At 41.7% G+C, this 17,184-nt stretch overlaps 1 protein-coding gene across 2 annotated transcripts in view; it reads left to right on the plus strand.

Moving 5' to 3' along the window:
- The first annotated feature begins 14,262 nt into the window (after positions 1 to 14,262).
- Positions 14,263 to 17,184, plus strand: part of RAD54L2 (RAD54 like 2) — a 45,146-nt gene continuing 42,224 nt past the window's right edge. The window contains exon 1 of one of the 2 annotated variants that reach the window (XM_061346918.1): positions 14,263 to 14,489. In XM_061346918.1, coding sequence (XP_061202902.1) covers positions 14,339 to 14,489 — 151 coding nt within the window. In that variant the 5' untranslated portion in view covers positions 14,263 to 14,338. The remainder of the gene's footprint in view (positions 14,490 to 17,184) is intronic. The other variant, XM_061346921.1, reaches the window with a different exon arrangement.

Below are 17,184 nucleotides of genomic sequence, written 5' to 3' on the forward strand. Positions count from 1 at the left end.
ATTATTTTATCAAGGCAGGCAAGGTCTTGTATTCTGTTCTTTGCACTCTTGGGCTGTCCTGTGAAGAAAGACTTGGATATAAAATCCTTCTGTTGAGGGAAGCTGTTTATATCTTAATCTTTGAAATTCCTTGCCTCTTGGAGGGGGTGTGTCTTTCCAAACTGTTACCTCATCTGATTCATTTTGCTAACAAAGAGAAAGCAGTGAGTCTTCCAAGGACCCCCTTTTTCTGTAAGTGATCTTCTGGGTTCTCTTTACATTTGCTTCTGCCCAAGGAGTGTTTTAAGTTAGAAAGTCCTTTCCCACATGTGCATTTTTCTCCTTGCCTGTGGCTGTTGCAGGCAGCTGCATCACTAGAGGGCTGGTGGAGTCCTGCATCTGGCTGCGGGGTCTCATGCCTCAATGCAAGCTTTGGAGAGTTGATACAACTCGTTGTGTAGCCCTGAGATTTCAGTGATTGGCAAGAGAAAGGCAGCAATGATGAGTTACAATCCTAGTCACAGTCTAGACAGCATTTTTGAGCTCTGTATGTCATTCTGGAGGGCTGTCAGCCTCCACAGCAGACCAGACTTAAGAGGACGCAAACCTTGAACTTGAGGCTCCTTTCTCTTTTTCTCTTACTGGTAATCATTGTGAACTGGAATGGCTCTGAAAGTAGTGATCCTTCTTTTCTAAATTTTTTGCCAATCTCAGTTTTCTAATATTTTGGGTTATAGATTTCCTTAAAATATACTGTCATGCACTTTAAATGGAATTCTCTAGTTTTTCCAAGTCTTGCTGATTTCACTACAGCTGTTGTTATTACTGTGGAAAAATTACACTGCAAGAACTGCAGACGAGTGAGAGCTGAAAACGAAGCTGTAATTTAGCTAACATTTCTGTTCATTTCCTTATGGAAACTCCAGAATGGTACCAGGAAAACCCAACTTTGAATCCAGACACTCTTTCTAGATTTCCAGAAGTAATTAATCTTCCTTTTGAACTTCAGTTTGTGTTTTTAAAAACTGAGTAAAAAGCCCGTCACCTTTACCTTACAGAAAACGGGTTTGAAAGTTGACATTTGAGATGCCTTTTCCTTAAGTAAAAACAATCCTGCAATCTCACCTTCATTTTTTACTGTCCAGGTTTCAGGTTAGCTAGGTTGTGCTAGTAACATGCTAGCCAAAAGAAACTCAACCCTACCCTTTAATGGGTTTTTTGAGCTCTTAGAGATTCTCAGTTTTGTTTTCTTCATGAGTGGCTTTTTGATTTGTGTTTAATGTCTTAGAAAATAAAAAAGGATGCTGCACAGGGGAAGCAAACAAGTTTTTGGCTGTTACTCTGTAAAATCCCATCGCTTTCATGCTGCTGCTCCCCATGGGTGTTATCAGCTAACTCCACCTCTCTTGTATTTATGGTAGGGAAGATTGAGGGGGAACAGAGTTAATTGTCCAGGAGTCTGGGTGAGATTTTGGGGATGGGCGAGGATTGTAGAACTTGGGAGATTTCAGGTTTTTCTGCTTTGTTATGTCTTACAGTGTTGGAACTCCTCTTTCATCCTATACCAGACAGGTGTCTTTCTCATTACTGCTGAGGAGTCCTGTCTCTTCTCTCCTTGCTATCTCTTTGCTTGTCTGTGACATTAATATTAGGTTGTAAAATGTCTAAGGGGTTACCTGTGGCCTGGGTCAGTAAATGGGGATCAAGAGTAGTGGTTTCTGGAGTGGCAACTTCATTGGTAACAGGAGAAAGAATAGGGAAAGTCTTTTAGGACTTCATGACAAAGGTCATTATGACTCCTTGAGCAGTTTGGGTGAAGTTCAAGCGTCAAGTGAAACAAGCACAAAGCCAGCAGGGAATGTGTGAGAGGCTATGTATGCCAGTATGTATTTATGGCTGGAACTCCACAGTGGCCCTAGGTTGCACAGGATGGGTTGAGGTGTCCCGCTGTTGCAGGACGGTTAGTCCTCAAGTGGAGAAAGCAATGTATGCCAGGAGCTGGGCTTCTCAAGCAGACAGCAAAGTATAGTGTAGATTGTGAGCAAAGCAAAGGTGTTTGACATCATGAATAAATAAAATATTGATGCCCTGCAGATCTCAGGGAAAGATCTATGTTCTAGGACTGCCCAGGAATATCTGCTTATCCCAGATGTAATAAAATACAACATGAAAACAAAGAAAGGTAGAGGGATAAAGCAAGTGATTTTCTTTTATTCAGGTACTAAAAATTAGCCCTTGATCTCGGGCAAGGGCATCGTGGCCAAAGCAAATTCCTGTTAATGAGGCTAAAGAAATTATCTAATTGTTCTAATAGTGCAGGTTGCATTGCTTCCCTTTGGTACCACACAGAGGTGTTCCTTTCATCAGTCCTGCTTGAGTGCATTTAGGAGAGCATCTGCCCTTACCTGGAGAAGTTTCTGTCAGTGCTAGTTACTACTTTCTCTGGGTCAGGGCAGGTTATCTTCCTGCTCCCCAGAATGGAGCCTTATCTGTTTATTGCCTCTTTAATGCAGTACCCAAATGTAATTGCAAGGACCTGTTCATAGAGGTTATAGTTAAATATTGAGGACTTAAGTGAGGAGATCTATTGGTATTTTGCTTTGAGCTCTGAGCAGTTTAAATTTGTTTGCTATGGGGAGAGAGATGTGCACAGCAAAGGTGTCTAACTGCATGGTATATTTGATGATACTTTTGCCCTTTGAATGGCAGTTGCATTGATTTGTCAATTAAAAAAAACCCAAACCCAAAATGAACTTCAAAAATAGATACCCTTCAACACAAACCACACAGCGATGCCATGACTATTTAAAGGAGGAGACAATTGAGAGGACTAGGTATGAGAATGTTCATGTCTCGCCTCAGATAACATGCACCAGCCTTTTGATAGATGTTTGTATTGAAGGTAAGGAAACTGTCACAAGAACCACCTCACTTGCTCAGATCAAAACGCTGTCCCTCCCCTGTTCTGCAATAGCATTCTGGCCACTCTCCATGGCTCTGTGGACAGTGATGCCAGCTTGGTCAGGCCATACCCAGGGCTGCATGTTCCCATTATCTGACTGTTTTAACCCTTGTGCCTGCACAGCTCTTGTTGAACCTTGGACTAAAATGCGTATGGGAGCTGAATTTTGCTTCCAGGTTGGTTTTCAGCTGAATCAGTTTGCTGTTCAACCGTGCAGATAGTTGTGCTGGCGCAGTACGCGAGCTGTGTGCCTGGTGGGAAAGAGCAGCTGCTGCAGAGAGCGTGTCCGAGGCCTGAGAAGCTGCAATCTGCAAGAGGGGGAAAAGGGTAATTTAATGAGGGCCAAATCTTTATTATCTTTCTGGTGCCTGTGAAATCTGAAAACTGTTTGTCAATGTCAGGGCATGTCACTGTCTCTCTAACTGGTAGGATTAGCATCAGGTTTTGGTTTTCATCTTCTGTTTGTTACTCTCTTTAGTCTTTGCATTTGTTATTTGCATCACTCATGGATGAAAGTGAAAGAAACTGCACTCATAGTGTAATCTAACTGTCCAGAGGTTTAGATTACTTTTGCTGCATTGCTCCTTGTCTGAAAAGGTGGCTGGCTCTGGCTTCTCCTTTCCAGAACTGGTGCAAGAATTGTATATTCCTTCCTTAAAAGAAGTGCCAGGGTTATGGAGTGCATCTTGGCTACCAAGCACAAGCTTCTGGGCATGGGAAATAAGGAAAGTGAGCTTGTTTTTGCAGGGGATGTTGGGGTGTGGGAGGTAGCAGGAACAAAGAGTATTTCTTAAATCAAGAAGTTGTTGTAGGGGTGGTGTCACTGGTTGGGTTTTAAGATTCTTGTCCGTATGTGTCAACAAATTGAGGGGACAGGACCGAAAAAATAAACCTTACAAAATCAGTGCCTTGCACCACTTGGTGGATGAAGTGTATCACAGGTTCTAAACTGGAAAGCAAGTGCCTTGAAAACTGGATGGCAAGATGACTATTGCATAGAATAAAGAAGGTTTGGGGTTGAAGAAGTTAGCTGCTTTTGAGATGAGATGTTTGGGGAAAAGGTGTTACCCCGGAAGAGGACATGTTGTCCTGTTAGCTCTAGAGGAGAAGTTCCTGGGGAAGCTGGTTTATCTTCGGGGAAGCTCTTAACTCCAGACAATGCACAGTAATACTTAACTTAGCCAGCATTTTTAAGTTTCTGTCCCCTGTAACTTGGCATCCTGTTCTCCAAGGAATATGAGCAGCTAAGGTCTTTATTGTGTAATCTGAATTGGTTCGTAATGGCAATGGCTAACTACTTCAGAGAAAGAAGACCCAGATAATGAGCAGAGAACACTGAGGAAATGGGTGATCTGCTTTGTCATGAACACTCCTTAAGAAGATGTTTTTTTCTGACTCTCCCTTAAAAAAACCCAAACAACTCAAACCAAAGAAGTGCCTTTTCCTTCCTCTGGTACTTACCATAGCACTTGTGAAAAACCAGAGGGGAGATCTTTTATTTCAACCAAATCAACACTTCTGGTCAGTAAAATGCTTATTTTAATAGAATGAGATGAGTAGTTAGCCTCTGCTGCTGGTGTGGAACCTTTTTGTGAATATGTCTTTATATACACATATGTTCACTTTTCTTGTGATGAGAAGGTACATCCTCTAGGAAGTCTTTAACTTTTTTTTACTTGCTTTCTTCATTCCTAACAGAATTAAATGAGTTAAATTGAGTGAGATTTTACAGGGCTGCCAGTAGGTCTGCTCTGGAAATGCCTGCCATATAACTAGTTTTCTCTGTTAAAGGATGCTACTAATCACAGCCAAGAACTCATGTCAAAAGAAGAGTTCTAGTTACTATTCAAATTTGGGTTCAACCCAAATCAGTAATGATCAAGAATTCCTACAAATTAGACAAATGGGTAGTCAGTAAAATGACTTGGCAACCTTGATTCAAGGCTAATAATTCAATAATCCAGCTAATAATTGAAGAGGAGGGGAGGAAAAAATAGAGATGGGACAAGAAATTCTGTTCCTGTTATATTTTGGTACATAGAGGCTGCTGAACGTAGGGATGTTGACTTCTTACAGCATATGGTCCCCTTTGCTCGGGATGGTAACGTGTCAACAGGACGCTGGGAGAACTGGCTTGCCTGCAGTTCCTTCTGTACGTGCTCACTGGGTATGGCTGCCCATCAGGCAGCATTTGCAAATGCTGAATGAGATTGGATAGAAAAAGTGGTCACTTGGGGAAAGCAGTTGACTGAAACTTGCACTCGACTTTGAGACAAAGCATTAAGGTTTTTTTAAAGATCACAGCTGAATGCTCTGTATCGTTCTGCTTCTGAATCTTGGAAACATAACATTGGATTCTGCATGGGTATGAATCTCTCTACAGTACTGGCTCTTCAGTAAGAACAAGTACTACAAAATACATTCCTAACATTTATGAAAGAGGATTTATACATTTGGGAGATGGTGACATTTTTACTGTAAAAGAGTCATGTCTAATAGCCAGCAGCTAATTCTGTAGCTGACTGTTGTGGTGCTTATTCACCATAGTGATTTTTAGTATTTTCTTGTACGTTCCTTTTCAACTGCACCTTCTTTTCTTAACACTGGATATGCTTGTGCCTGTTCATAATGACAATTCATGTACTGGTTAACGTTTGTTGGGACTGGACAGTTGGATATGTTTACCAAAAGGGTATGGTGACCCACAGGGTATATTATGTTTCTGTTAATGTTTGTGTATCTCCTTAGCCAAACTTGCATTGTGCTGCTTTTAAAGCTCTTTTGGAAGTAACATTAAGTATGTGGTGTCATACAATCACAAGCTTAGAATCACAGCATGGTTTAGGTTGAAAAAGACCTTAAATTCATCTAGTTCCAGCCCCCATGCTGTGGACGGGGACACCTCACACTAGACCATGTCATTCAAGGCTCTGTCCAACCTGGCCTTGAACAGTGCCAGGTATAGGACATTTACAGCTTCCTTGGGCAGCCTGTTCAGTGCTTCACCACCCTCACAGTAAAGAACTTCTTCCTTACATCTAACCCTGATTGAGTTTAAACCCATCACCTCTTGTCCTGTCGCTACAGTCCCTGATGAAGAGTCCCTCTCCAGCATCCTTATAGGCCTCCTTCAGATACTGGAAGGCTGCTATAAGATCTCCACGCAGCCTTCTCTTCTCCAGGCTGAACAGCCCCAGCTTTCTCAGCCTGTCTTCATGTGGGAGGTGCTCCAGTCCCTGATCATCCTTGTGGCCCTCCTCTGGACTTGCTCGAACAAGCAATAAGCTAAATTTATAAGCTAAAAATGTAATAACTACATCATGAGATTCATAGCTCAGTCTCTTCTGTGAAATAATACCTATTATCTCTAAGTGGGGTGTTTTCTGTGTGTGTATGCAAATGATCCCCTAACAGTACTGTGTGGTGAGAGGCAGTAACCTCCATTCTTCTCCCTTGCAGGCCTATCCAAACCACTGGGAGGTTTTGAGCCAGCAAAGTGCAACTAAAGTGGTGCTTCCATTACAAAGGACAAAACCACAGGAGACTATTTCATCCAGTCGCTTTCCATGTGAGCTGCCTGTAGTGTCAATCTTAAGTATTATTGAAACAAATATATTTGTGCAGGATAGTGAGGATCTATGTGGGTGTTTTATTTTGACCTGTTTACTGGGAAAGGCAAAAATCAACAGATTTTGGTCACTTTGTTCTCAAAACCGGCAGAAGAGTGACCTTTGTAAGTGGTGCTGCATATTGTAAGTTTTCCCAGCACTATGCAAGCAGTACGTTCTGTTGGAAGGAATGACTCTGAAAGAAACCCCTGTTTCTGACAGTTCTTAATCTTCTAATGGATTCTTAATCCACAGTGGAATCCAATAAAAATTAGTTTAATGTCTGATTGCTTGACAGACTGCAGCAACTTGGGTCTAACATATGCTAATTGTCATCTTTGTATCATGCGAGTTCAAAACTGTTTATTTCCATTTCCTCCTACTTCAGGATTTTTTGGTTTTCTTCTTTCTTTTTTCGCTGATGTTCAAGTCTCTTTGGTAAACTGTAGGTGGCATAAGTAATGCTTTCTCGTCGCTAGTGTAATTATCATTGCTGGAGGTGGGATAGGGAATAGAGAGGAACAAAACCATGTTAAATTCTTCCTTTTTCTAAAAACTGCATCAACCAGAACCTCAGGTTTTAGTCCAGTTCTGAAAATGAAGAAAAGATGAGGCACCAGAAGCAGACTTCCAGACCTCTTCATCTCTTTCTAGAGAAATGCAGACATACAACTAAAGGAAGAGTTGAGCAGTGTTTACTTTGCACACTGTCATCAACGAATCACACTGTGACTGGTGCCTGTCTCAGAGGAGATGGTGAGTTGCCCTGGCCTGCTGCTGCTGGTGGGAAAGCTTGTTTCCTGAGCAGAGACACAGTCAAAAGCAATGAATCATTCCCCCATAATGAAATGTGCTGCTCTGGGAGGCAGAGGAACAAGAGTGTGTGTATGGAGTGATACCGAGAAAACAGGAGAGATCAACTAGGCCTTTCAGCATTGGGAAAACATGCAGTGTTCCCCATTTTGAAAGATGAAAACATTATTTATGGGCTATTTCAGTCTGTTTCTGTGGGATACTCTTTAAGGAAGTAAGCCATAATGTTAGCATATCTCAATGACCAGAGCCATAGTTTGTCTTCATCAAGTGACAGTGACTGATCTTTACTTGAGAAGGAGGTTAGCTTGTTGCTTTTTCACTCCTCTCTGTTCCACTACTTCTGTTTATGTAATTTATTCTTGATTTATTACATAACTTCTCTGGCACCTATGCATGTGTAACAAGAGCTTAAACTCCTAGAGGGATCTTTCAGTTATCTGGATCTGCCTTGCTTGCGGGAATTGACTTATGTCTTGACATAGTTTGGGTACTCACAAAGAGAAGGTTTGCCATGCCTCTCTCATGAACTGACTTCTAAAATCTATTTTTTGGGGTTTGAGAATGGTTATCATTGCAGGGTAGGCGAATTTGCACCATACGACTCTGCCATATGCTATGTATTGAATATAGTTTGGGATCCTGACATGCTATGCCCTACTATCAAGTGTTACCCATCATTTGAAATCTTTTATCTTACTTCCTCAAAGGTACTGTTTGTTTTTCTATAGCTATAGCACCATGAGCAAAACACATAAAAACACACTTGGAAGTGTCTTCTATGTTGAAATGCTGTTTGCTTTGAAAGCAGAAACAGGGATCAAGGAAAGAGAGTTCCCTTTTCTCAACGTTTTCAGGAATGCACGTGCCATTTATACAGACGTTGCCAGAGCTGAAAACAACTGGAGGCTCTGTGAAGTAAGAGACAAGATTTTTGTTCATTTGTGATAGTGTTGATCCAGATGAATATCAGTAATTACTGGAAGCAAAGCCATTCACATGCTTCTTACCTCAGCCTGAGCTTTTATGGAGCACAAAACAAACTGCCCATCTAGGTAGTGTGGTTCACGGGTAAAGAACACTTCGAGCTGATTTATAGGAAGTCAGTTTCTACTGTAATATAATTAAATAAAATCACTTTTAAAAGCAATGCAACATTATTTAGTGACATGACTGTACACTTACATATGCACAGGCATTAAAGGAGTTTGCCTGTATCTGCTGGCTATCCAGAGGTAAAGAGCTTGTCAGTGCCTTACAACATCTGAGGGAAGTGAGCACTGATGCTTTGTGCAAAGTATTGAGGCTTTTTCCTTAAAGGTTACAAAACGTTGGCACTCCTGGCAGTAGGGTGTGCCCACATCCCTGCTAAAATGCAGGGGAGAGAGGACGCTGTGGCAGGAGGTTTCTGCAGGAGCTGAATGATGCCCAGTGTGTGCCACTGCCACCACCAGTTCAGGTTGTGGCAGATCTGCAGCTGCTGCCACTGACTTGAGCTAGCTCTTTTTGTTTGGGATCACAGTGGGAGCCAGGCCTTATGTAATGTTCATTGTCACATTCTCCGTGCCAGCACTGTCATGTCAGCAGAGGGGAAGGATTAGCTCTCCCTTTTCTTTTTTAATGGGTTGGTTTTAGGGTGGTTGGTTGGTTTTTGTTTTCATTATTCTGCTTTCTCCTACCCCTTCTTGCAGCAGCTTTTGTTAATGTTGTTCTCAGGGAACAACCAGTTTCAGGCTGTTTTTAGTAGTGTGTTGCCTTTTAGGAAGGCGGTTGTTAACCTAGAGAGAATGAAAGAGCAAGTCCTGCAACTCTCCAGGACTGATACACTGAAGTGGTTTTTAAAGCAGTCTGTTATTTTTATTCTTGATTCCTGCTCCCCACAGATCACAGTGGGCTCCTTAATACTCGCCTCAAACGTGGGCGAAGACTAAATGCATTGTGCCTATGTTTATGTGGGGTGGGGAGAAGCATCCGTTCTTGCTCAGAAGGCTGGTTCAGGGCAAGCAGATGCTCTCCAGTTTATTATTTTACAGGCTGCTGCTTTGTCTTTTCTTCAGTTTAATATTCCTGTAAGTAAACGTATCACTTATAGAGAAAATCAATGCCACTTAGTTTTGTGGTGATTTGAGCAGGAGGAAATGAAGGAGAATTGTTTTCTTCCTTCCCAGCGAGCAATGTGTGGCCACCAGTTACCTGTGAGTCACAGCTGAAAAACTGCATTGCTCGAGTCCTAACAGTCTCAGACTGCGAAGGAAGAAGGGATTTAAATCACGAAGTAATCAATTAAGGATTGCTTTAAAGGCAATCTGTGGGAGTTATAGCTGGGGGAAAGAAGTTCCTGTGGGTTTTTCAGTAAGCACTCAAGTTCACTTTGTCAAAAACATGTAGGAGATCTGCAAGTTTAGTGTTGGTCAGTAACACTGTTGGCTCTTATTTGAGAAAATATCCTTTTGAGTGATTCCCCCCTCTGGTTTTTACATGAGAATGTAAAATAGAGATGTTAGTGTTACATAATGTAAAATGGGGAAGTTCTAATATTTGTTAGACTCAAACTACCCAAACCCACCGATCTCAGGTTTATTTCTTACTGCATTTTTGAATGGAACAGGAAAGTATTACTGGTTATTTTGCAATAACATTGCAGGTTATTACTTGCAAACAGTTACAAGATTTTTTTATCATACAGAGAACCTTAAGGTCATGACTTTTTTAGTGATGCGTCTATGTATAGTATGCTCTATAGTAATTTTCCATTAGTTACTGAAGGCTACCTGTAAGCTATCAAAACTGTGCTAGCAGCAATCTAGCAAAAAGAAGAGATTTCTCCAGATGAGCCAGCTGTTACCTATGTACGCATCCAGTTTGAAGGGTTTGTGTGTGAGCTGAGTGTATAAGAGGAGTCTTGTGGCCCCAGCCAACCCACCATTTTGCTGCCAAAGAAAAAAGGTAAAGGAAATTATTATTACCCTAGAACATGACTTTATATAGCAGAAACTGGAGAGCGTTGTGCAGCACTGACTTTGAAATACCTGGTTTTATTAAGCTGTCTGTGCAAATCCTCTTGTGATTTGCCAGCGCGCTCAATCCTGTTCCTATGGCCAGGCACCACAATGACTGAAGTGAGGTCTTGGTTACAAAACAGGCTTTAAGGGACAAATCTTGATGAGTCCCAGATATTGGGCTTGGCTGGAGGTTGGAGAGGTGATGGAATCCTCTTTACTATTCAGCACTGTAGTAGCATTAGTGTTAAACCTGGAGGCCCAAGGGAATCCTGCTCCTCCTTGGCCAGGTGGGGAAGGACTCTAATCTGCCCTGCCCTGCATCCTTCCTTGTCTAGATTTGTAGTAGTTAATTAAATAATAGTTTAGTTTATAGTGTTGCTGAGTACTCTGATGCAAGTAACACTGTTGTACAGAAATCACCAGATCCCATGATATTTGCTGTTTTTTTTACTTAATAGCATGGCTTATGGCATGTGTGACCCTGCAGTAAAAAACTGTCACTCTCTCTACTTCATATGTAAGAAAAAATGGTGACTATTTTTTTTCAAGCCCTTGCAGAGTGAAAGAAAAACCCAAGGACAACAGAAATGTGCCCAAATGTGCAAGCTCCTGAAGTTTCCTCGTCCAGAGCTGGGCCTTCTTCCTGTGCCTGCTGAGGAGGCAGCAGCCATCATCACATGTTCTACCTTAAAAGAAGCAAAGGCCCCAAAACTTTGGAACTATTTTTATCATTGTTGAAAGATAGGACATAATACATGAGAGAGGCTGTCTTGGATGTGAATTTGATGTGCAGTTGATTGCAGGGTTTAACATCCTGGGTAGGATAAACATGACAGTTCTTTTCTCCTCCCTGAGGAAGCAAGAGGAATTTTTCAGTGTTTTCACCCAATACCCCAGCAGCCTCACCATGTATTGGACTGGGTGCTGCACCCTATGGACTTCTGGCTTTCTGTGATGAACCATGGTGTGGCTGGCTTGGTTTGTGTTTCTTGGTGGTGGTAAACCCTCCTTACAGCATACTGCTTGAGGTGCAGCATCCCATTTTGCATCAGGGCAGAGGGTTTGTGGATTGGTTTAATGTGGAACAGCCAAAAAGTCCAGACAAACAGTAACTTTGACTAGTGAAGGTAATCTGTTTATCTCTCACAAAGTGCCCTTCCTACAGTGATTAGATGTTGAGTGTGGTGCGCCTGTGTGTGCAAGGGCAAGAGACGGGGCATGTTGGAGTCACTCGGCCATAAAATAGTAGCGGCAGCTACAATCTGGCCCTGTTGTGTAATTCCCCTTGGTGGAAGGTTCTGAACTGGGTCAGACCGGTGGGAGAAACGAGGGCAGTCTCGTGGTGTGTAATGTGTACCTGCCTGTCCTGCCATGTCCCCGCTGTGTGCTCCAGTGCCACCAGGCAGGGTGGGAGCCCTCCCGAGACCCTGGGCTTACGCAATGGGGAGCAGCTGTGGAGCTGCCAGAGCTGAGGAGCAGGATGGGAGGGAGGAAGCCAGAGAGCAGCATGACAATAGGCACAGAGGAGTTAACCATCTTTGTTTCACCCAGCTTCTGCGAGATTTAATTAAGTCTTTTTGAAAGCTTCTTTTTAACTCTCCTGCATATGGCTGGGGCTGCTGAATGGATGTCGGGAGTTACCTTATAAAGAACATGTACTTACTGCTAAACAACAATAAAGCATAGATTAGAGCCCTTTTGTATTCCAGCCTGAGATACAGCTGCTCTCCACTGAGTTTGATTTTATTTATAGAAATATAAAGACTTCTATTCTTTCCTTTAAACAGTTTTCAGAAAGTGTTTTGTGGTGGGGTTCTCCCCCCCCCCCCCGATCTGCGACAAATGATGAAACATGAGAGATGACACACAGGAGGATGCTGATGGGAGAAACTGTATCATGTGTCATTCTTTGACCTGGAGTGTTTAGTGGCATTCAGCCCTTCTGCTTTTCCTGTTTGTAGATGAGAATTCATGCCTGCCATGTTGATAGTGTTTGTATTTCTTCTTTTTTGTCTGTTTTGTTGGGGCTTTGGGGAGGTTGGTGCTTAGTTTAATGGGGTACTAAAACATGGATATTTTTTAATATGCTTCTGTTGGTGCGGTTTCCTGCAGATTGCGTGCACGGTGCTTTATAGCACAGTATAGACAACACGGGAATAAATAAATCTCTCTGAAATCCCAGGTGACCAGCAAAGACCCACAAAGGTAAAACTGCTGCCCATCTCCTGAAATGTAAAGAAACACATGCACCTTTACAGTTACAGGTTTGAGTGCAACCTATAAAGTGTGAAGAAAAGTCTGTTTTCTGTAGGGCTGGATATCAGCCGGAAGAGCCCTGTGGTTGCTATTTAAAAGTAAAAATAAACCACTGCTTTGAAATACATGTAGACTTCAGCACAGCGTTTGTCAGGAAAACTTCTGATTATAAACTGATTTGTGCCTGCAGTCCTTGACTGAAGTCACCAGACATCAGAAGTAAGCGGTGCCGCAGGTCCCTATATTGCAGCAGGCTGACAGCAGCAGAGCTCCGTACCTGCCTACCAGCAGGCCACAGAAGCTGAATTAATCTCTTTGGCTTGTGTAAACTGGCACAGTTCCACCGAGCTAATTTAGATTTTGGCCTTTTCCACCATCTGCTCAACAAAGCCAACTTATTTTGTGTGGCATGTGTAATAGTGTAGGGACTTCAGTTGTCTGCCTGGTGGCAAAGTGCTCCTGGGACCTAGTGGTGAAAGGCTTCCCATTCCAATATCAATCTCCACAAGCCTGTTCTTCCCTCGTGTTTCTTTCTTTCAGACACTTCAATGTTACTGAGGAGCTGAGAGAGGCAAAGCAGGAACTGATGAGTTCAGCTGGAATAATTCAGCATGCTTGACAGTTAGATTTTCAGCCCTGCTTACAGGGGTGTTGAGTTGTGTCTTTAACCTTCAGGTTCCTGAGCTCATCTACTTACTGCTGAAACACAACTGAAAATGTTTTTTTTCTGGGTTTGTAGGTATATGTGCTGCCTTCTCTGCTTCCAAGTCCTTTTTGATTTTTTCTTTAAGTGGTTGGTTAGTTCTCAAGCATTTTATAGTTTACATTGGAAATGTGGTGTAAGTAGGGGGCACTGGAAAATGAGTGATGAGGAAATGTTTCCCTTGTCTTTCTTTAAAGCTTTCTGGGGAATGTGTGGGTAGTAGTTCTTCTGAGGCTTGCTTTTTTGAACACATCCTTTGCTTTATGTTCCTTGAGATCAAGATGACTTCTTTATTTTCCTTTCTTGGTTGTGTCTCTTTCTCTGCATCCATCACGCAGCTCTTCTCTGGTAATTCATTGTGCATGAAAGAGGAGTACCCAGGAGTACCCGTCACTGTCCAGAAGTGACAGTGCATGTTGTGAAGAGATAAATTTGTGACTTTGTGATTGCCTTGGCCCTTTCTTTAGGCTTTGTAGTTTTGTACCATGATTTCTGCTGTGATGCACTGGAGTGGTGTAACAGAGGAATTGGACAGCGAGCTCCAGTTCTTGTTCTGTGGGATTCTGTGACTGATTTTTTTTCCTATGCTTCATGTTTGGATGGTAGTGTTCAGAAGTTGTTCACATCATTCATTTATTTTACATCTTTGTATAATCAGACATTGATACTGGGGATCTTTCTGCTGTATGCATGTCGAAGATACCAACAGAGAGATGCTTTTTTTAGAGGTTAGTCAATATGTTGGTTCTGATACTGATTCTACAATGCTGGGCCGATATCATTATGATACATCACTTATGGTATCCATTTTCTACACAGGATTTTGTGTGCAGCCTGATTTAACTGTTATTTAAAAGACTGATGGCAGATTTGTGCTTTTATACACGGTAATCTGTCTATGATCCTGAGGCTCACAGGTTGGGATTCACTGGGTTCATTATTTACCTCTTTTCTTGCAGGGCTGCCTCACGGTAGAACATGAGCAGGTAATGCACAAGGAGCATCACTGGGAATCATGTCAGACGAGTCAATCTCAGGGAGTGATCCGGACCTGGACCCGGACTTGGAGCAGGAGGATATGGAAGAGGAGGAGGAGGAAGATGAGGAGGAGGCGATGGAGGAGGACAATGATGGGGATGACGAGGAGGACTTACTTGATGAGAGTGGTGAGTGGGGTTGTGGATCTCTGCATACATTTGTTATACAAAACTGGTGTTACTAATTTTGGTGAGTGACACATAGGTAGATTGCGTAAGGGTTAGAGTTTGTCCAGTGGTTGGTAGGGAGAAGTTCTTATGTGGGTGTTCAGTTTAAATAGGGATTTAAGGTAGGTTAAACTTGGACTTCTGGACACAAAAAAAATATAATTTCATCATAAAAACAAGCCACAAACATACATTGGAAAGAGGAGAGAATTTTTAAAATAGCTACAGATTTTGGGAAAGCCATTGTTTAAAGAAGTAAATAAATCAGTTTAGTTACTTGTATTATTAAGAGGATCTGGTGTCATTAAACATGTTTGCATCACCGGTTTGCCTATAGGTAAACAATTTAATGGATGCTATGAGCAATTATTGATTACTTACAATAATTGTCTTGAACAACTGGAAAATGTTCCTTTCTGACAGCACCCAGGTTGAGTTTATTTTTGTTTCATTGACAATATGAAAGGTGGCTGTGCTAAGTTACCACCTTCTATCCTCGCCTAGTTGTATCTGCCCCACTCTCCTCTTCAGTTAGGAGCAGTATAGCTGTTGTGGACCTGTGCTGTGCAGGTTACATTTGAGCTAGATTAGATAACTGTGAGGTTCCTGCCATGATCCTAGGAATAGGTTTGTTGATCCAGCAGAAGAGCTGATGTTTGAGGGCACGTAGACAAGAGTACATGGCTCAGGTGGGAATTCCCCATGCTGTATTTGCCAACAACCTCCTTCTATCATAAAACTACAGCCCAAGCCTAAGGGAATGCTGTGTTTGCTTCTTTTAAAATTGTGATTTTTAATCATTTCAAAGGATGAGCAGATTTTGGAATGCACCAAGTTAAACCTACCGAGAATAGGATGCGTTTAAAGACAGACACTTCTAGTTACTAAAGTATTTTTATTGTCAAAGTACATTGTTGTCCTCAAGTGTTCTTTGGTTGTTCTGTTGTTTTGTTTGTGGGTTTTTTTTTCCCAGGGGATAGCTATAGGCCCATAGATTACTTTGTTTCAAAGAGACTGGTGGTGACCTCCTCACTTTGTTTATGGGAACCTGCACCCAAGGGAGCAATAGGAAGCATGATGTAGCCAACTTTTTAACAGAGAGGAGTGGCTGTATGTCATGTCCAAGTGGGTCATTCCCCATGGCTATTTTACCATGGACCTACGTATTTTATCACCTATATCTATGTTATTGTGGCTAAATACTTATAATTGTCAGGATTATTCTTTCCAAAGCAAGTAAAATCAATGTAAGTTTATCAGAACATCACTAGCTGTAATGACAGCTGTTTATTTTCATCTTAAAATGCTAGAAAAATGTTTATGCTTTATATTTCTTTAGTGACTAATTAAAAATAAATGTTAACAAATGTAGGAAATAATAAGGAAGAGTAAAAAGACAATTTACATATAACTAACACAAAATGTCTTTATTGTTGTCCATTAGGTACAGGCAGAACTCTCTCGTGCACAATCTGAGCAAAGCTAGATTGCATCTGAGGGTTCAGATTGTTTCAGCTTTAGTTCTGCCTGCCAGAATAGCAGGATGCTTTCTGTGTGCTTCACTGTATAATTACTGCTTTCTGTGGAGATGTCCACTCGGCTTCTCCTGATACCTCTTCACAGCTGCATACTGCCTCAGAAATGTCATTTGATACCTATATTACCTTAGATCTAATATAAAAACAGTCTCCTGCTATTTGGCCTATGAAATACATCTAACTTCAGAATTAAGAGGATCATTTTATTTTCCCCATCTGATATTTATAATCCTGTCTCTTTGTCGATGACCCTTGTTCATAAAAATCATCTTGGCAACATGCAGTTACTTTTAGTCACAAGAAAAAAGTTCTTATGTTTATACTATGGAGTTTAATAGCTTAATTTTAATAATTTCTGTTAAAACTTTGTTCTCCCTGTTGCCAGATGTGCTGTTCTCCTCCTCTCCTTGTGTTGTGGTTGTTCTGTAGATGTTCTAGTGGGGATCCTGGGGGATCCTTCCCTTGCGGGCAGACTCTTGTGTATTTCTAGCACTACAAGATTTGGAAGACTATTAATCTATCACTGTCACTTCCTTGGAAGGGCAACAGGCTTCAAATATGTTTTCTCCAAACTGAAACTGGTGGCTCGTTTTAAATTACAGTGATTATAGCAATTATAAACCTAACATTTTTACTGCTTGCTTCCAAAATAGTGTCTTTGTTTTAGAAATGTAGGTTTTCCATGTTTTGATGGTGACTCAAATTACTTAAGAAACTTCCAGGGTTCATGTAAAGTTATCTGCACAACTGATGGTGGATCGTATAGTCTCAAACTTAGCAGTGACTTGTGTTTTGCATGTTCTTCCAGGATATACCTACCCTGACACTTATAACCCCTTCCCAGTGGCTGCCAGACTGTACACCCACTCTAGCAGCACGCTTCAATCCTAGCCGGAGGCTTCCACTGGTTTTCCAGCCTTGTCATCCCTGCCCACTGCATCTGTTTTCTCATCACTTGTGGGTAGCAGCACTTGTTTTATCATGTTTTATTTTGTGATACGAGTGTGTGATGGCTAAGAACTTTTTTTGCTAACTCCATAAATCGTTTTCACTTGAAATGTGATGTACTGATGACTGTAGAGATAAAGGGCTGTTTCAAGTCCTGCACTTCTTCTCTG

This window comes from Neopsephotus bourkii, unplaced genomic scaffold, assembly GCF_033783945.1.
Source record: "Neopsephotus bourkii isolate Nb327-2 ecotype Australia unplaced genomic scaffold, CSIRO-AGI_Nbou_v1 NB_284, whole genome shotgun sequence".
NCBI lineage: Eukaryota > Metazoa > Chordata > Aves > Psittaciformes > Psittacidae > Neopsephotus > Neopsephotus bourkii.